The 21095-nt window shown below is 34.7% G+C and overlaps 1 protein-coding gene across 2 annotated transcripts; it reads left to right on the top strand.

Annotated features, from left to right (window-relative positions):
- The first annotated feature begins 1328 nt into the window (after positions 1–1328).
- LOC112035774 (uncharacterized) lies at positions 1329–20553 on the top strand. Of its 2 annotated transcripts, none has more exons than XM_065773993.1 (9): positions 1329–1694; positions 10002–13130; positions 13217–13297; positions 15756–15908; positions 16068–16231; positions 16517–16664; positions 16762–16884; positions 17300–17387; positions 19987–20553. In XM_065773993.1, the coding sequence occupies exons 2-9, from the start codon at positions 10242–10244 to the stop codon at positions 20178–20180; spliced, it is 3840 nt and encodes a 1279-aa protein (XP_065630065.1). In that variant the 5' UTR covers positions 1329–1694; positions 10002–10241; the 3' UTR covers positions 20181–20553. The 2 variants fall into 2 exon arrangements, with proteins under 2 accessions (XP_065630065.1, XP_023924371.2); XM_024068603.2 differs by lacking the exon at positions 1329–1694 and adding an exon at positions 6605–6980.
- The last annotated feature ends 542 nt before the right edge of the window (positions 20554–21095 follow it).

Below are 21095 nucleotides of genomic sequence, written 5' to 3' on the forward strand. Positions count from 1 at the left end.
GACCCCTTTTTCTATAGTAATCACGGCGACAAACACTAGCAGGCATTAAAATTAGTTTCCTCCTTTAAGGGGATGGCTGCCTGAAGTTATCAATTGAGTTAAAAAGCTAGATCAGTACTCACAGATTTGATGAATTTAGAAAATGTTTTTAAAATCAAAATAGAAGGATGGAATATATATACATACCAACCTCTGAATATGCACTGCCCGTGTGTTCAAGGATCATTTTTTTAATTAAAATTTGTTATTTCTTTAATACATCGACTGTTCTTTCTTTATATTTCTATGTACAAAAGGACAATTTGAAATATACCACAATTTAGTGTAGAAGAGTGTTTCAAGTTTGAACACCAAAAGAAAGTTAAAGAAAATCTTTTCAAAATTATAATCTTGTGTAAAATAAAGATAAACATACAAATATGTGGGCAAGAAAAGAAAAAAATTATTGAGTATTAAGAAAATTACCTCTACTTATGCCTTAGAGAGAAAGAGAGGAAGGGTAAGAGAAGAAATTTATTTATGCTTTGTTTTGATAATTGGGTGCAGTTTTGAAAGAATAAAGACATGTGGTAGTGCCTAAATTTATAGTAGGAGGGTTATTTCCCCCTTTATCAAGAGTTAAGTGTTTCTTTATTTTTATTTTATTTTTTGAATTTGCGGTTTCTTACTCCTAATCTCACTTTTTTTTCTTTTGTGTTTGTTTTTATTTTTTCAAATCTCTTTTCTGTTCAAATCCCTGAATACAATATGGTCCTATTTTTAGGCATTGTTTTATGCGGAATTAGCGATGTATTTTTACCGAGTTGTCCTCAAATTTTGTTTTTGCTTAAATTTAGGGTGTGTGGTATTTTTAAACCACATAATTGTCCATCTCAAAGAGAGAAAGCTTCTTAAATATTGTGTGTATATATTATCACGTTAGATAATTTGGTTGGCTAGATTTTCATAACATTTTTTACATCTTATTTAGCCAAAAACTATATTTACACTAGTTGAATTTTTTAAATTTAATCCATCTTTAAAAAGAAAAAGAAAAAGAAAAAGAAAAAGAAAAAACATGTAGTTTCTATAGCTTCTTGATCTCAAATCACGTGATAAAAAAAGAGAGCTCATGGCAAGGCAAAATAAACACAACCTCATGTCAATCTTCCTCTTTCCTAATAATAAAACACAGAAAGGAATTTCACACAATTATTATAATAGTCAACGAGTAAATTTAAACATCGTGGCATTTTAGTAATAAAAACAACATATGAAGGCCAATGTCGGAACAGTAGTTGTCGCCTTCTCGTTTGACTCTGTCTCTCTCTCAACAAAACATAAACAAAAGCTGTTTCCGAAAGAGAGAGAGAGAGAGAGAGAGAGAGAGAGATGTCTGAGACTCGTCGTCGTTTTGTTCTGTTTCAAAAACCGTTTTGAAGTAAACTCAATACTGAGCTTGTTTCCTTTTCTATTGGGGTTGTTTTTTTATTTTTTTGGAAAATAGAAAAACCAAAAGAAAGTGAGAGAAAGTGAGGGAAAGTGAAGGAAAATTTTTGAAAAATAGAAAAAAGAAAAGATGGGTTCTTTGCGCTTTGACAGAGATGCTTTTTCTGATACAGTAATGGCTGCTTCACTCAAACCCTCTTGAAGTCAAGAGCTGAGCTGAGAACAAGTGAAACAAAAGCATTGCTTTACTCTCTTTTTTTTATAAGGTATTTTTTTAGATTCCACTTTTTATTTTTGTTTTTTTGGTTTATTTTAATCTAATTGTTTTTGTAAGGTTTTGTACTTTTTCTGATTTTTGACCTGTGAGTGATTTATTTTTGTCAAGCTAGGGTTCTTGGAACTTGCATCTATGTATGTATGCATGTGGGCATGTGTTTATGTATGTGATATTTGAATGTGATGCTTGATTATTGGAATGAGAGGATGTAGAAACATCAAGTAGCTCAAGAAAGATATTGGTACTTGTTTTGTGCTCAATTCAATTTGTTTTCAAATGGGTTTTTTTTTTTTTAATCAAGAATGTGTTTTTATTGCTTAGGTACAATTGGGACTAGCTTGTTACTACATGTTAATTCTCATAGAGGGATGATTTTGTAGATGTAAGTTGATGAAGGCTAGTTTAAAGGTGAAAATGTATGAACCTAATTTCGGGCTGATTTGAGATTTCATTGTGTATGTATTCTTCCATTGAATTAGCTAAATTAGTAGCTTCGGTGTGTCATGACTCATGAATCAAAACTTTTATTCATAACATGAATAGAGTAGACCAAGTACAAAATCAATTTAGTTCACAACCATTATAAAAAAAAAGTACTAAAATCATCCATCCAATGCAATTAAGGATATTGCCATCCAAATAATTCAAANTTTTTACCATAATTATTTTACGTGTCAAATTGTGATTGAATATATGTCTTTTACTTTCACATGGATTACCACTTTTTTTTTACTATTCAAATTTCCCATTGAACAATTGTAGTATAAGTTGTGTCAATTTATATGATCTTATATTTTTTCATAGTTTAACAGTCTTTGTGGTATTTGGTGTCTAGAATGTGAATCTCGCGTATTTTTACTCCTATTTCCAAAGGGAAATTTTAAAAACTTACAACTTTTCAAAAACATAGTATAATTTTACATAGAGATTTTAATTTTTCTTTTCACTTGTCATAATTTTATCTCTTTATTGTGGTTAATTATCAACATTCAATGAATCAAGTCTATCTTAAAGATTTCTTTTTCAGGATCCTATTTATTTGCTTTGAATGGTGACAATTTAATGAACTTAGAGTTACATTATGTCAAACAATTTAAAATCTCATTCCATTTTATTTAATGAGTTTGGTTTACCTCCAATATTTTTTATTTATTGAACATCTCCTTTTGTTTTAAATAACAATGACAAGACGTAATGAATTTTAATCTTCACATTTTATTTAGTTAGTGAGCGATGCGATAGTTTCTTATTAAAATAAAAAGAGATTCTAGTTAAAAAAGTACTTGAGGTAAGTCAAAGCTTATTTAATAACTGATTTTGAATGGGTTAATATCATTTTCACTTTTAAATTATTGAGATATTAAACCTTCACCTTCAAATAAATCCTTTCCTATTTTAAAACTAAAGAAAGTATATGTTCACAATATTTTTATAATATTTTCACAACAAATTATAGATGGTTAGTTGTTATTGGTTTTAATTTGATCCTCTCACTGAAATTACTTTTTTGCCCCACCAATTACAACCTATTACATAAAATTTATTAAAGTATTGTGAAAATGTTATGGACATAAAATTTCAAAACTTTTTCTTTGGAAAAAAAAAAGGGTTGGGTTATTCTTGCAATCATGGTGATGTTGCCTATTACAAACCTTCTCTCTCTTTTGTTTTTTTTTTTTTTTTGGGGGGGGGGGGGGGGATTAGAAACATATGAACAGAAACAGAGAACTAGTCTCATCTGCTTCCCAAGGACGAAATGGGTAACTATTTTTTTTTCTATAACTATTTAGTTAGTTAGCGCCGGTTCAGAAACAATATTGATAGTAGCACCTCGAGTCTCAGAAAGTCGAGTTTGAATCTCGAGTTTCTAAGACTCGAGGTCTATGTGGCGTCTACGTGGCGTCTACGTGGACCTCGAGTCTCAGAAACTCGATTTTCAAATAAAAAATCTAAGTCCCCCTTCTATCAACCAAAATACCCAAAAAAAAGAAAAATTAAATCACAGAGAGACAAACCAAAATACCCAAAAAAAAAAGTTCAGATCAGAGAGAGAGAGAGAAAGAATCTAGAAAAAGATGCTGAAATACCTGTGCTCATCAGAAAAAAAAAAAAAGAGAAGGCCGGCAACCCCAGGCCGGCGCAACCGGCGCCGCAGCGCGGCCAGGGTCGCGCGCGACCTAGGGCAGGCGCGGCCAGGGTCGCGCGCGACCCAGGCCTCGCGCGGCCAGGGTCTCGCGCGACCCAGGCCTCGCGCGGCCTGGGTCGCGCCGACCCTGGCCGCACTGCAGCCCCGGTCGCGCCGGCCTTTCTGGTTTTCCTTTTTTTTTTTTTTTTCTTCTGGCTTGCGGCTTCTTCCTTCTTCTTCGGGGTTTTTTTTTTCCTTCATGCTCTATTTTTTTTTTCTTCATGCTCTAATTTTTTTCTGGTTTCTTTTGTGGGCGTGTGGGCTTAGACCTCGAGCCTCAAAAACTCGAGTTCCACGTGGGATGCTACGTGGAACTAGGGCAGGTCAAACTATAAAAATCGAGCATTAAAAACTCGAGATATGAGCGCATAACTCGATTTTTTGAGACTCGAGGTGCTAAAAAAAAAAATAGTTTGAAAACCTTGACAACTAATTATATTGTTAGCATTTTATGGATAATTACCCATTTCGTCCGCTTCCCAAGCATATCCAAAACAGATCTTGGAAAAATAAAGAGATGGGGATTGTTCCCATAACTTTACAAATAACCATGTTTCTTATTATAGAATTTTAGTCTCAAATAAAACTAATAGTAAATTAGAAGGTTATCACTCAGTCAAGAAAAATATTGATGACTCTATCCAATAGAATAATTAGAGGCAAAGCAGATGGTTCTTGTTCAGCCATGTGTATGGTGTGGCTGAGGGTTCATTATATTTTATTAATGAATCTCACACTTTAAAGTAAGCTTGCTTTGTGGGTTAGCACTTGTTAACATTGCAAGCTATTTGCATCACTTTCTTGGCAACATTTATTACATGATTTCCAGATGGCCATATCTCATATAAAATGAACAATGAGAATCTTCCTTAAAAAAAGATGAATAATGAGGAAAAATAATGTACTATATGTACTGAGAGATTATCCTATGCCTCACAGCAATTAAATGCCACGTGGCATCCTATCATCACTTAATAAATAGTTAGTAATCAATGGATACAAAATTTACCTAATTAGGGATTGGAATTCGAATTTTTAAGTGGGTTGGTGTTGGGTAGATTTTCTAACTCAATATACTCTAATAGAACCGATTTGAGTAATGCTAGATATATAATATTTTTTTTTATTTATTTTTTTCTCACAATTGTTGATATAGTCTATTATGATTTGAGCAATATTACTTTCGTTTTAATTTGTTATTAATACTAATTTCACTATGCAATAATTGCAATAAATTTGTAATATTGTGTACCTAAATTTATTCATTTTGAAATTGTAAAAATAATTTGGACAAGTATATACTTTAATTTAAAAGCATACATTATACTTTAGCTATAAAAAAGTTAATTCAATAACACTAAATGTAATAAAAATTTCCAAAAGTCTTGGGAGGACCCCTTTTTCTATAGTAATCACGGCGACAAACACTAGCAGGCATTAAAATTAGTTTCCTCCTTGAAGGGGATGGCTGCCTGAAGTTATCAATTGAGTTAAAAAGCTAGATCAGTACTCACAGATTTGATGAATTTAGAAAATGTTTTTAAAATCAAAATAGAAGGATGGAATATATATACATACCAACCTCTGAATATGCACTGCCCGTGTGTTCAAGGATCATTTTTTTAATTAAAATTTGTTATTTCTTTAATACATCGACTGTTCTTTCTTTATATTTCTATGTACAAAAGGACAATTTGAAATATACCACAATTTAGTGTAGAAGAGTGTTTCAAGTTTGAACACCAAAAGAAAGTTAAAGAAAATCTTTTCAAAATTATAATCTTGTGTAAAATAAAGATAAACATACAAATATGTGGGCAAGAAAAGAAAAAAATTATTGAGTATTAAGAAAATTACCTCTACTTATGCCTTAGAGAGAAAGAGAGGAAGGGTAAGAGAAGAAATTTATTTATGCTTTGTTTTGATAATTGGGTGCAGTTTTGAAAGAATAAAGACATGTGGTAGTGCCTAAATTTATAGTAGGAGGGTTATTTCCCCCTTTATCAAGAGTTAAGTGTTTCTTTATTTTTATTTTATTTTTTGAATTTGCGGTTTCTTACTCCTAATCTCACTTTTTTTTTCTTTTGTGTTTGTTTTTATTTTTTCAAATCTCTTTTCTGTTCAAATCCCTGAATACAATATGGTCCTATTTTTCAGGCATTGTTTTATGCGGAATTAGCGATGTATTTTTACCGAGTTGTCCTCAAATTTTGTTTTTGCTTAAATTTAGGGTGTGTGGTATTTTTAAACCACATAATTGTCCATCTCAAAGAGAGAAAGCTTCTTAAATATTGTGTGTATATATTATCACGTTAGATAATTTGGTTGGCTAGATTTTCATAACATTTTTTACATCTTATTTAGCCAAAAACTATATTTACACTAGTTGAATTTTTTAAATTTAATCCATCTTTAAAAAGAAAAAGAAAAAGAAAAAGAAAAAGAAAAAACATGTAGTTTCTATAGCTTCTTGATCTCAAATCACGTGATAAAAAAAGAGAGCTCATGGCAAGGCAAAATAAACACAACCTCATGTCAATCTTCCTCTTTCCTAATAATAAAACACAGAAAGGAATTTCACACAATTATTATAATAGTCAACGAGTAAATTTAAACATCGTGGCATTTTAGTAATAAAAACAACATATGAAGGCCAATGTCGGAACAGTAGTTGTCGCCTTCTCGTTTGACTCTGTCTCTCTCTCAACAAAACATAAACAAAAGCTGTTTCCGAAAGAGAGAGAGAGAGAGAGAGAGAGAGAGAGAGATGTCTGAGACTCGTCGTCGTTTTGTTCTGTTTCAAAAACCGTTTTGAAGTAAACTCAATACTGAGCTTGTTTCCTTTTCTATTGGGGTTGTTTTTTATTTTTTTGGAAAATAGAAAAACCAAAAGAAAGTGAGAGAAAGTGAGGGAAAGTGAAGGAAAATTTTTGAAAAATAGAAAAAAGAAAAGATGGGTTCTTTGCGCTTTGACAGAGATGCTTTTTCTGATACAGTAATGGCTGCTTCACTCAAACCCTCTTGAAGTCAAGAGCTGAGCTGAGAACAAGTGAAACAAAAGCATTGCTTTACTCTTCTTTTTTTTATAAGGTATTTTTTTAGATTCCACTTTTTATTTTTGTTTTTTTGGTTTATTTTAATCTAATTGTTTTTGTAAGGTTTTGTACTTTTTCTGATTTTTGACCTGTGAGTGATTTATTTTTGTCAAGCTAGGGTTCTTGGAACTTGCATCTATGTATGTATGCATGTGGGCATGTGTTTATGTATGTGATATTTGAATGTGATGCTTGATTATTGGAATGAGAGGATGTAGAAACATCAAGTAGCTCAAGAAAGATATTGGTACTTGTTTTGTGCTCAATTCAATTTGTTTTCAAATGGGTTTTTTTTTTTTTAATCAAGAATGTGTTTTTATTGCTTAGGTACAATTGGGACTAGCTTGTTACTACATGTTAATTCTCATAGAGGGATGATTTTGTAGATGTAAGTTGATGAAGGCTAGTTTAAAGGTGAAAATGTATGAACCTAATTTCGGGCTGATTTGAGATTTCATTGTGTATGTATTCTTCCATTGAATTAGCTAAATTAGTAGCTTCGGTGTGTCATGACTCATGAATCAAAACTTTTATTCATAACATGAATAGAGTAGACCAAGTACAAAATCAATTTAGTTCACAACCATTATAAAAAAAAAGTACTAAAATCATCCATCCAATGCAATTTAGGATATTGCCATCCAAATAATTCAAAATTTTAATCATCTACCCATTCAAAATAGTTTAACATGTCAACTTTTCCAATTGTTTCAAACCCAAATTCAACAAATCAAACAATCCACTTGGTCAAAATAGTTCAACCTAATAATACAATGTCTTCATATCCTAGTACAAATATGCCATTAATTTCAACTATTTTGGTTGAAGAAACTTCTAATCACTATCTATGAAAATCTAGTCTTTTTCAACATGAAAGAGTCAACTATTTGTTCATCCTGTATTTGATGGTCAAATGTAGATACAAGCACAGTCTCATTAAACCCTTCAATCTTCGTGACTTCTCCATATTGATTACTCCAATTAAGTTGTATCTATACTAAAAAAAATTTGGATTTTTAGTAAATCTTTTCAATTCTGCTACAACTCTTCCAGTTTGGTTAGACAATTCCTTATAAGTGTCATCTTCCTTCACACTAGCATGACCCCTTTTTTCTGTTAGACCTTGATTGAGCTGAAGTTTCACTTAAGGAATACAATTTTTTTCTTGTGGATACACCATCAAAATCAATGCTGATATCTTTCGGATTTGAGTAACAAAAGAGATGATAACTAACCTAACAAGAAATCATGCTGTAATAATATGACATGCACAGGCCAAAGGCTTTCATAGATATATCACAAATATGTAACAACAATAATAACAAACTAAAGTAAAAAAAAAAAAAAAATTATTAACGTCAAAGAAGAGGGAAATATTTTCATTTTGGAAATTTTTTTGCCCATTTAAACACTAATTTGACATTGGAGATGACCTTCTTTAAAGAAATTAAAATAAATTTACTTAAGGAATACAATTTTTTTCTTGTGGATACACCATCAAAATCAATGCTGATATCTTTCGGATTTGAGTAACAAAAGAGATGATAACTAACCTAACAAGAAATCATGCTGTAATAATATGACATGCACAGGCCAAAGGCTTTCATAGATATATCACAAATATGTAACAACAATAATAACAAACTAAAGTAAAAAAAAAAAAAAAATTATTAACGTCAAAGAAGAGGGAAATATTTTCATTTTGGAAATTTTTTTGCCCATTTAAACACTAATTTGACATTGGAGATGACCTTCTTTAAAGAAATTAAAATAAATTTGAAACACAACACAACCAACCCCCAATAACCCTAGGATAGAGGGATGTGAAAGGATGATATGGAAATTGCAAGGGGGTGGCATCTTTACTGTTTGATCTTATTATGATCCTATCTGTGGTGGACCGGCTAACTCTTTCCCCTGTAAGTGTTTGGAGTGTGAAGGCTCCTAAGAGGTCTCGTTCTTTGTTTGGAAAGCGGCTTGGGGGAAGATCTTACTTGTGATAATCTTATCAAGCGAGGATTTACCTTAGTAGGATGGTGTTGCATGTGGCGATGTAATGGAGAGACAATCGATCATTTCTAGATTCATTGTGATGTAGACTACGATTTATGGAGCTTGAGTTTTAGAACTTTTGGGATAGGTGTTATTGAGGAGGGTGGTGAACCTTTTGTTTAGGCGGAAGAATTGGTTTGGGAGGCACTCTTCAGGGATTTGGAATGTGGTACTGTTATGTGTGATGTAGATATTGTGGAAGAAGAGAAATAAATGCACCTTTTGAAGATTCCAAAAAAACAAAGAGTTAGTTGGAAGAGTTGCTAATTAGAACTCTGTTTGATTGGTCTTGTGTCTAGGGTCTTACAAATTTTAGCACTCTTCTAAATTTCACTGAATCACTTCTATTTTGTGCATAATTTTTTGTAATTCTTTTCGGTTACAGAGTGCTCATCATTGTGAGCATGAAGTAAGCTATTTTTAAAGAAATTTTATTACATATCAAAAAATTATGTGGTCCATAATGGGGCAATTCGCCTGCTTTTGTGTTCGAGAATATAATGGAAACTATGAAAAAACGGCTAAACATTGAATGCTAAATTTCCATTTCCTGGGGCAATGTTGATTGCAGCTTGCTAAGTAGTAAGTAATGAGGATATATGTAATTTAGCCTGGCGTATCTTTTATTTCTGCATGAGTTAATGACAAGGTTTTGACTATCAAAAAAGGGCCAAAATGTGACTCTGTTTACTTTTGCTGAATATTAGAAGTTCCTCTTTTATTTTCCATTTATTTATTGGGTTTGAATTTCATTCTTAGTTTTCATAATGTTATTTTTCTAAGGCTCAAATTTTAAATTTACTTTCAGTCTTTCAGGTTACTTTAAAGTTTGTGTTTCTGGATTCACTGAAATGTTAGATTTACTTCTTTCCTAAATTATGTTATGTGTGCAGCATAATATGCTTTAAAGCTCCCTAAATTATTGAAGAAGGTTTAAGTTACTTTTCATTTCCACTATTTTCAGGATTAGTGAAGCTTCTGATCTCTGTTGGGAAACTGAAACTGGAATCAGACTGAAGCTTGATTCCTGTTTCAGTATCTGTTTCTGAGAATTCCAGGTTTCTCTGCAGTCTAATTATAGTTAATAAGCAAGGCCGTAAGTGAAGTTTTTAACTTGGTATGTTAGATGGGTTGTTTGTAAATTTATTTACTGTGTTCTTTGTGGCATTTTGTCATTGGGGTTTTCACAGTAAAGTTCAGTTAAATGAAAAGAAAACCAGACAATGGTTTGATGGAACAATCAAGTGCACAAAAACAGTTTCAGTACAATTCCATGGATCCTCAAGATGAGGAATTCTATTCTGCACCTCAATCATTTGTGCAGGACCCTCTGAGTACTATCCACACTACTATTAGATCACCCGACCTTAACATATCAGAATTTAAACCAGTTCTTAATTACTCCATACAGACAGGTGAGGAGTTTTCTCTTGAGTTTATGCGTGATCGGGTGAATCCAAGGAAGCCTTTGCTTCCAAATATTGATCTCAATTATGCAACAGGCTATATGGAACTAAAAGGAATTTTAGGTATCAGTCGTACAGGGTCTGAAAGTGGATCAGATATTTCAATGCTCAACACAATTGAAAAAGGTCAAAAAGGTGTTGAGAGAAATAACTCTTCTTTATATGAAGACAGATATAACTATGGATCATTTCAATCGGTGCCACCACCTTTGTCAGGTTATGAAAGTGGTAGAGGAGTTCTTGGCTATGCCTCTTCTGGAGCCTCAGATAGCTTATCAATGAAAATGAAGGTTCTCTGCGGCTTTGGTGGGAAAATCCTGCCCCGGCCAAGTGATGGAAAGCTGAGGTATGTTGGTGGTGAAACACACATTGTCCGTATAAGAAAGGACATTTCTTGGCAGGAGCTTATTCAGAAAACTTTATCAATTTATAGCCAAGCTCATGTTATTAAATATCAGCTTCCTGGGGAAGATCTTGATGCCTTGGTTTCTGTTTCTGGTGATGAGGATCTGCTGAATATGATGGAGGAGTGTAATGAACTAGAGGATAGAGAAGGATCACAGAAGCTTAGGATGTTTCTGTTCTCCATGAGTGATTTGGATGATGCTCAGTTTGGTCTGGGCAGTGTGGATGGTGACTCTGAGGTTCAGTATGTGGTTGCTGTCAATGGTATGGACATGGGATCTAGACACAACTCTACACTGCATGGTCTGGTGAGCTCTTCAACAAATAATTTAGCTATGTTAGACAGACAGGAGAGTGAGAGGGAAAGTAGGCTTGTGACAGACTTGATAGGGGTTAGCACTTTTCCTTTGACTGGTACTATTGTCTCATCATCAACTATTCCGTCTTCACAGCCAATTCTACCAAGTTCCTCAGATGCTTATGAAACCTATCCACAGGTTTACCCTGGCCAGATGATGCATCATGTAGAATCTAGGCAGTATCCTTTGCACCATGTCCAGGATCCTGCTCATCACTCCCCTTTTGGGGCAATTCCTACTCTGGTACCTCTTCATGAGCTTATGAATCAACAGGGAGGTTTGACTGAAGGGCTACCATATGGTGGCTTACGGGTACTGAATTCAGAGTTGGCAGGAAAGCAGGTGAAACCAAAATGTGATGGTTCTGTTCAGCAAAAGATTGACACCAATACTATTTGCTCATTGGAGAAAGATCATACTGTTCCTTCACAGCCTTATGATGGTAACTTGATAGATAATCATTCTGTTGAAGAAGCAGGGGCCACCATTGCTGCACCTGATGGAGATCTACCTTTATTGTCTTCAAAAAATGAGGGAAAGCACCAGGAAGTTGAACATGTCTCTTCATCCGTTGATGCTGTGAATTCCACACAGGTGGCTAAATCTAGTGACGATGACCATTATTCCACATCAAGTAGTGCATTTGCTCCTGGTTATGCTGATTCTGAGTCCAGTGCAGTTGATCTTAACAACCTTGAGCTGCCTATGCCTCCTCAGAGATTCTATTATTCAGAAAGAATTCCCAGGGAGCAGGCAGAGTTGCTGAATCGATTGTCAAAGTCTGATGATTCACATGGTTCTCAGTTTCTCATATCTCAGTCACGTTCTAATATTGATCAGCAGGATTCTATTACAGAATGTGCTGACAAATTGCGTGACAGAAATACAGCTCCCCAAATTGAACAGTCGACTCCCCAGATTGAACAGTCTACTTCAACATCAAAGCCATTGTTTACAGATACTCATACTATTGATGATGGACTTGCCCAACTTCAAAAGTACAAAGAGTTTGCTGATGCACTTTGTCAGATGACTTCAAAGCTTCCACAAGATGTGGATTATGAGTCAAATCATGAATCGCCAAAACTTAAGGATAATAAAGATGCTGTGAATGAGAATTCTGTTCTTATGTCTGACCATGCTACAAACTTCTCTAAAGATGGCCATGAGAGACTTTTGGCTGATGAACCTGCAGAGGCTGGATCAGAACTTCCTGCTGTGAGACCAGTAACCTTTAAGCACGATGAGGATATGGCATCTAATCTTTTGGAGGCTCACTGGGGTGAGGCCAGTGGCAAGGGTTCCAGTAATGATGATGCAAAGGGATATGCACAGCCATTTTCTTGGATGGGAAGCTCAACTGAAGATGTTTCTAAAGAACTTGCCTCTGGTGGTGATTCCGCACCAGTACAAGGAGAGATTGTTATTGATATTGAAGACAGATTCTCTCGTGATTTCCTTTCTGATATATTCTCCAAAGCAATTATTTCTGAAGATTCCTCTGGCATTAGTCCACTGCATAAAGATGGAGCTGGCTTGAGTATAAACATGGAGAATCATGAACCTAAGCGTTGGTCTTATTTTCAGAAATTGGCACAAGAAGGATTTGTTCAAAAAGACGTTTCTCTTATAGACCAGGATCATTTTGCTTTTTCATCTGCGGTTAGAGAAGTGGAAGGAGTTTTAGATAGCCAGTCTCAGCACAATTTTGGTGAAGACAATCAGAAAGAATTACCTGGAATACCTGGAGCTGACAACAATACTCTGCATCCAAAATATGATCATTCCCAAGATAAGGACACTGAAAGTGTGCAGTTTGATATTATGATGGAAAACCTAAGAATACCAGAGTCAGAGTATGAGGTATTCTTTTGAATGGTTATTTGGTTGAGAATTCCTTCTTCTAAACATCTACATTCTCATGCTGAATTCATATTACTCTGATGTAGGAGGGGAAGCTTGAATCTGGAAATAGTGGTCTACCTCCTCTAAATCATTCACTTGGAGATTTTGATATCAGCACTTTGCAGGTATGATTCGTGTATGAGCAATGTATACATGTGTTTTGTTATGAATACATTTGCATAAGATCTGCCCTTCCTGAATGATGTAAATGATTTACTTGAGGTTCAATTGGTATCATAGAAATCAGTCCTTGATTTTGTCTGATTAGTGAGGTGCTGTTTCTGAAGCATCTATCTTCCTCAACATTGAAGTCATGGTGTCTCAACTTGCAAATTTATGGACTAGCCTACTTCCTGAGAAATATTAACTAATTTATACTATGGTCAAGACTTTTTGGAAATAGATCATGGTGTGGCTTTATTGTCATATTGATATCTTATAAATATTAGGTACTTGGTTGATTGAGCCAATCAATGAAACCTAGTCTTAAATATCTAGAACCCTCAAATGGTGCATGCCTGCTACTGAAATACACCAGTAATTATCTGTTTAGTTATCTTGTATTGTATGGTGTGTTAAGGGCCTATTTTTTTCATTTAAGCATTCAAGTTAAACAGTAAATTAGTATCATTATTTATTGATGTCTCATGAGAGCATCTTTGAATACTGTTTGCAACATCTCTATACACATGGCACCATTTTGAACTGTTAACAAATTTGAGAATTTTTGTAATTAATTCATACTTTTCTTATAGTGTGTTTAGGACAGTTTAGGTTTCCAATGAGAAAATGGACTATTGTCTCTATGTGCCAAATTTCCTCCTTTTCTGGTTGAACTAGTGAACTTGATTGCACTTAATTTTTTGGGTTGTCTCATGATGGCATGATGAATAAGATTATCATTGAAGGGTTTTTTTTTTTTTTTTTTTTTTTTGGTCTACTTTAAATAGTTGTATATATTGTGCTAATAAGCTCTAGCTCAAATGGTATTTCCTCCACCTGGGTAGGTTGGATGGTGTCAAGGTAGGGTTTAGGGTAAAATTGCCCTAGAAAGAAAAACAAAGGGAGGAAAAATTAGTGTACATGAGAGTAATAGAGGGTAGATCACATCTCTCTCTTTCTGAGTTTCATCTTTTAATGAGCATCGTGTAGAGAAACCAGGAAAGTATGAATGTTCTGCTGGAAGTGGTAATTCAACTTAATTAATTGCTTTTGGGGAGGAATTAGCCCCCAATTTTTTTTGGTATTTGGTTTGTTGGTGCATGCAAGACCAAATAATGGATATCCTGGGCAGTATACAATTCTATTCCTTGGGACAACCAACCTTTGTAGTCTTCCCCTCTCCAGAAAAACCTATTTAATGGGGTGTTGTAAAACATTAAGTGGAATGAAGATGTTCACGTCCTTATAAAAGCTAGTTTTTACCCCATCTTGGAATATGTATGAATCTGTACTACAAAGTTCTGTAAACATAATTAAAGACCGGCCTTCACATCGGTGTTTGTTTGTTTATTTGTTTGTTTTATTTTGTTTTTATTTTATTTTTTTTTTTGTTGTTTTGTTTTGTTTGTTTTGTTGTTTTGTTTGTTTTGTTTGTTTTGTTTTTTTTTTTTTTTTTGTTTTTGTTTTGTTTTTTTTTTTTTTTTTGTTTTGTTTTTTTTTTTTTTTTTTTTCTGATTCTGATAACGTGGGGAACCTTTCTAAAGAAGAACCCTTTGGACTAGCCTCTAGCTAGTAAAACCTACGGACAGCTGACTTCTCAGAGGCTCTGTTTGGTCTGGGTGAGAAAAGGGAGGGTGGGTGGAAAACTCAGCTTTCCATTGTTTGTTTAACAAGGGAAAATAAAGGGGGAAATGGTGGTTCCCAGGCATTCTCCACTTGGGCCCTCCAAATTGTTTTCCCCCAAATTGGGGAGAAAACTTGGGTGAAAATGGGTAGTTAAATCAAAATGACTTAACTGCCCTTCCACCACTTTTGTTTTTTTTCTCCTACCCACCAACTATCATTTTTTCCCTATTCCAGCCCCTTTTTAGTAAATTCAGACAAACTATATTTTCCATCTCTCATTTTTCTTCTCAACCAAACAAAGGAAGTTTATATTTTTTTTTCCCATCCTCCCAACCAAACATACATGGTGGAAAACTAAAATGTTTTCTATCCTACTTTTTTGTCATCCTCCATCCTTCCACTTTTCCATAATTCCTACCAAACGGAGCCATAGTTTTTTAATCAGAAAATATAGGCATATTTAGTACTATTTGGTACCGAAACTACTGATATAGTGATATGTTTGTCATTAAAGAAAATTAAGTGATCATACTTATAAATTATAATTTATGGATGCTGAGATTTGGATTTCCTTACTGGATTTAATTTTTTTAAATTTGTAATAGCATTTACCTTCCCAATCATTAGTGTTTTTTTCCTTTTTCTAGAAATATACAAAGAACTTAACATGCATTGGCCTGCAAAGTTGCCTTCTATTGTGGTTTTGTTAGTTTGAGATTGCTCAACCTCTGTTTTTTACAACATTGATTTGTCCTTCCGCTATTGTTTGATTATTTACTCTGGATATGCGTATAGATCATAAAGAACGAAGATCTTGAAGAGCTTAGGGAACTGGGTTCTGGTACCTTTGGGACAGTGTATCATGGCAAATGGAGAGGATCAGATGTTGCTATTAAGAGAATAAAGAAGAGTTGCTTCATGGGCCGATCATCGGAGCAAGAGAGACTGGTAACTCTTGTTCAATATGTGGATCATATTCTTGTTCATAATTTTGTGATGTATATCGTAATGAACCTTGCATGTATCATAAAAGCAAAACATAAGATTAAAACCAGCACTCTGTATTGCTATAGTGACATATTAGATAATTCTTACCATTATTTTCAGACTGCAGAGTTCTGGCGAGAAGCCGACATTCTCTCAAAGCTTCACCATCCAAATGTGGTGGCATTCTATGGTGTAGTGCAAGATGGACCAGGGGGGACATTAGCAACTGTGGCAGAGTTCATGGTTGATGGTTCTCTTAGGCATGTTTTACTTCGCAAGGATAGGTAATGCATCCACTTGTATAATTCCTGAATTTCAGTGTGGTATCTTCTGGGTCATGTCCCAATTATGAATTGTATGTTAAAATCTCTACACGTATTGTCGCTAAACAGGACAAACAGAAATGTAGGTTAAATTTTTGCAATGGTGATTACTCTAAACGAATGTAGAGTTTTTTCATTTGTTAAAAAAGCTAGGCATTTGTTCATCTTCTCATGTTTGCTGTTTTCAAATTGAAGCAGTTACTTTATTAGTTTCCTGCATCCTCTTTAACATGATCTATCTTGCAGGTATCTTGATCGTCGCAAGCGGCTAATAATTGCTATGGATGCAGCATTTGGAATGGAATATTTACACTCAAAGAATATTGTGCATTTTGACTTAAAATGTGACAACTTGCTAGTGAACTTGAAAGATCCTTTACGACCAATTTGCAAGGTAAGAATTATGGCTTTACACATTTCAGGGTACAGTTCATCCCAGTATGGATTTAATGCTAACCGTGAATGTTTCTATGAAATGTATTGTTACCCAGGTTGGTGATTTTGGCCTGTCAAAAATCAAGCGAAATACGCTGGTTTCTGGTGGTGTACGGGGAACCTTACCATGGATGGCCCCAGAGTTGTTGAATGGTAGCAGCAATAAGGTATCTGAGAAGGTAAGATACAAAAGATGATATTTCTATGATGGCATTAGAGAATTCAACTGAAATTTTTTTACAATTGTACTAATTTTTATCCCATTTAGATTTACGGAAGTCTGTATCTGATGTGATGGAAATCTCTTACTGATTGTCTCTTGGTACTTCAGAAGTATTCTTCATTATCATCTGGAGAAAAAAATTGTTTTGAATCTCTTTGTTTTGCTTCTTCTAGTTTATTGAGAAACTCAAAACCAGAATCCTTTCATTTACAGTAGAGGACTTTGAGGAGTTTTTAATCTGTACATCATCTTTTCCTTAAAAAAAGAAGCATAACTTGGTTTATGGTTTTATCTTCTTTATTTCTTTTTCGTGATCTCTACCTCTTGAACTTTTGTGCCTTGCAATGCTCTTTAATTTTGTTGAATTACAGGTTGATGTGTTCTCCTTTGGTATCGTCTTATGGGAGATTCTCACTGGCGAGGAGCCATATGCCAACATGCACTATGGTGCAATCATAGGTATAGCTTAGCTTTTTTGTTCTTTACCTTTTTGTTGTTGCACCTCTACCTTTTTGTTCATGTTAGTCTGCAAGCTAAAACAACAATAAGAAATTGGCACCATTCCACAACAGTTTGTCCGCACAGAGAAATGTCAGTTATAAGGTTCTGCATGAGTCAACTAAGGGTTTATTTGGATACCGCTTATTGCTGAAAACTGAAAATACTGTAGCAAAATAATTTTTAAATGTGTGAATAGTGCTATGGGACCCAGTTTTAAAGTTAGATTTACATTTTTCGGTACTTGTGGGTTCCGTAAATAGTGCAAGAGACTCAGCCAAAAAACGCAGACGCGAGCTCAAATGCAAATGCGTTGCTATACAAACTAACACTAGAGCTCTGCAAACAAGTAGACCTGTTTGAGGCCTCATAAAGTAAATGAGCAAGCCAACAAACCTGGTTTTGTGCCATGGGGCTCCTACCTGGTTGATAAGGGTCCACAAATGACTCCAACTCTCAAGTGAGGAAAAATAGTTATAAAGACTATGTAAAGCTTAACTATTTCTAAGTGAGGTGCCATTTTGTTCATTGATTGCATTCATCATGAATATGATATCAATGACAATGTAAGCTTTAGAAGACTATTTTATTGCATTCAAAATATGAGAGTGGAGGTCTGCCTCTTTGGATAGACCACTGAGTGCAAACTGAAGGGCAGGTACTTGGCAATCACTTCTCTTTGGATCTCAGTCCCCCCATGCTGGTTGGATTGATTTCTCCCTTGGGGGTAGGATATTCTATTTTATTAAGAAGTTATATTTCCACAGAATAAGACCCTTATATGGAACTCTGTCCTTTAGTTAAATTTTTTTTGTTAGAAAGTGAGCGCCCTCATGTGGTACTCTGTCGAGTTTGGTTTGGCTCACGAACTGCTTTTAAGCTCATTGAGCACCCACTTAGCTGAGCTCCAATTAGTTTAGGCTTGAGGCATGCTTGGGCAGAATCTGCTATTTGAATGGGCTAAAGCTCAAGTAGTTGGAAGTTTGGCTCAATTTGGTCTGTTTGCATCCTAGAGTTAATGATTGTTCCATCAAGCCAAAAAAAATTAATGGATTTAGACACTGAAATTGGTTATTGTTATTTTAATTTACAATGCAGCCCATTTAGCAAAACTTGATAAGTGCACTTGTTATTTTATTTCCCATAACAACCATTTAGTCATAAGCTGCACTTGCACTAGTGCATGGTGGGCTGTTTAATCAAAAAAGGGTAGTAGGAAGTTAAGGGGGTTACCTTGTTCCATAAATTATGATGGTAGGAGAGGTCCTGGCAAGGGAAATCAAATTAGCAGTGGGAGTGGCCTGATGACTGGTCACAATTTAAGCTTAGAAGTTAGAACTTTATCCTGGAATGCTAGGGGATTTTTGATGGAAGGAAGAGAGCTGGTCAAGACTCAATAATATGTTGCATGAATGGAGGTCTGACATAGTATGCATACAGGAAACTAAAATGGAGCTTATCATTAAGAGGATTGTTAGAACTTTACGGGAAGCCCATTTGTGAATTGGGTGCATTTGGGAGCATTGGGCTTGGTAAGGAGTGTTTTAGTGATGTGGAACATGGGAATGTTAATGCTGTGTAAGGAAGAGGAAGCTATTGAGGACTTCTCTAGAAATTGTAAATTTCACAAGAGCTTGGATTCATTTGGGCTCTCTTTGGAGTTTAAGGTCCCATAGAAAATAGAGAGGGGGGAAAATCATGGGAATAATTGGTGGGAGTTGGTTCTATCTGAGAGGTGCCATGGTACACAGGATTGGATTTTATTGTGCAGTTTCCTTGTGAGTTAACTTGGACATGATTGGTTTTCTATGCCAATGGATTTTCAAGTTTCATCTCTGTGCTCAGATTCAATGGTTTCCATTTTGGGGGGGGAGGGGGGAGGAGGGGTGCCTTCAGTTGGTTAAATGATCTTACTCCTCCATCAATGTTAAGAACTGATAGATTCCTTGCATCAACGAATGTGGGAAGAGCATTTTAGTTATGCCTAGAATACTGGCCGTTCAAAAGTTCAAATAACAAAAGAAAAAGATGCATTTTTTTTTTAAAATGTGATCATGAATGTGGTTCACCAAGGTAATATTGAACTATGGTAACTCTAGGCTTACCCTATTATTTATTATGGTTATGTTGATGAGGATCCTAGAAAAACACTGGGTTAAAACTTAAAATATGTGGTGTTCTATTGAGAACTATGGGATTTGAGATGCAGATTAGGAGCCAATGAGCTCAAAGGTTTCCCTTGTAAGAGCAAGATTGAGGTTGTGATTTAAGATCCTGGGGTACACGTGTAACAAACCAATAAAAAAAATGCAGATTAGGACTTCAACAGCAGTGGTTCATATTATTAGCAGATAACCTTTACCTCTATTAACTAATATAATTTATCGTCGTATGTAAGCCACCATAAATAGTAATCCACCTTTTCTTTACATTTTGTTCATCAAGTATCAACATTGCTGTCACTTGTCAATGCATACAGATCATTTATCCTATCTCTCTTACCCCCAAAGTCATTCCAAATTGCAAGGCTAAAGTTATTTTGAAAATTCTGTACATGTAGGAGGTATTGTGAGTAACACGTTGAGGCCAACTATTCCAAGTTACTGTGATCCTCAATGGAGAATGCTAATGGAGCAGTGTTGGGCCCCTAATCCTGCAACCAGGCCATCCTTCACAGAAATTACTAGTCGTTTACGCGTCATGTCTGCAGCAGCTAGCCAAGCCAAATCACACGGTCAAAAGTCATCTAAGTAATGGTTCAGTGGCTTCTTATGCCATTTCCACTGTGAGCTATTATACGATAAATTTATTAATTTAATTTTACACACTAGAGAGATTGTATATTACATTAGTCACAGGAATAATTGGCTCCCATATTTTTTTTTTTCGCAATATGGAATAGCCTCTCTTTTCAAGGAAATCCCTTATAATCATTTTCGTTTTCCACAAAATTCACAAATTTTTTTAATAGATGTTATAGTTCCTTAATGGAATTGCAAAGTTTCCATCTCTCTCAGCTGTTGCTGGACAGGCATTTTTTAACTAGTTGTTAATGTCTCTGTATTTTCTGGAAAGCAGTGTTTGTGTCATTGTGTTATATCGGAAATTGTGTGATTTGATTGGATTGCATTGTATAAGTGTATTGCGTGATTGTTTGTTAAAATTCACATTAGGTGTTTAGCATGTGAAAAATAAATCTTGGGTATATAAGTGATTATAAGTCCTAATTCTAACTTGACTAGTCCTTGGGGATGTAAGGCACCTTCTCCCTAGTCATTAGAGTTTGGTTGGTTGAGGTTAGCTTTTGAGGTACCTAACTGAGATATAGAATGATTTTATCAAGAATGTTTGATGGAGGATGAGGTCAACTAGCACTTCCTTGTCCCATAATCATGGGATGGTGGGCGAGAACATGGTCCTCATAAAAAGTTTTCTAAAATAGTTTATTAATAAATGGCCTAAGGCTGCTAGTAAAACCCATAAAATAATAATAATAATAATAATAATAATAAGAAAGAACTATGGGAGTTTGACTGGAGAGATTAGACTTGTTGAATATTCATCTCAGCTGTTATGCGGACGATGAAAGGTCACATCTAGATCAAGAAAATAATTAGATGTTTACCTATTACTTTTCTTGAGCTAACATTTAATCATGTTCCCTACCAT

This window comes from Quercus suber, unplaced genomic scaffold (genome assembly GCF_002906115.3).
Source record: "Quercus suber isolate HL8 unplaced genomic scaffold, Cork oak 2.0 scaffold_84, whole genome shotgun sequence".
In the NCBI taxonomy this organism is placed as follows: Eukaryota; Viridiplantae; Streptophyta; class Magnoliopsida; order Fagales; family Fagaceae; genus Quercus; species Quercus suber.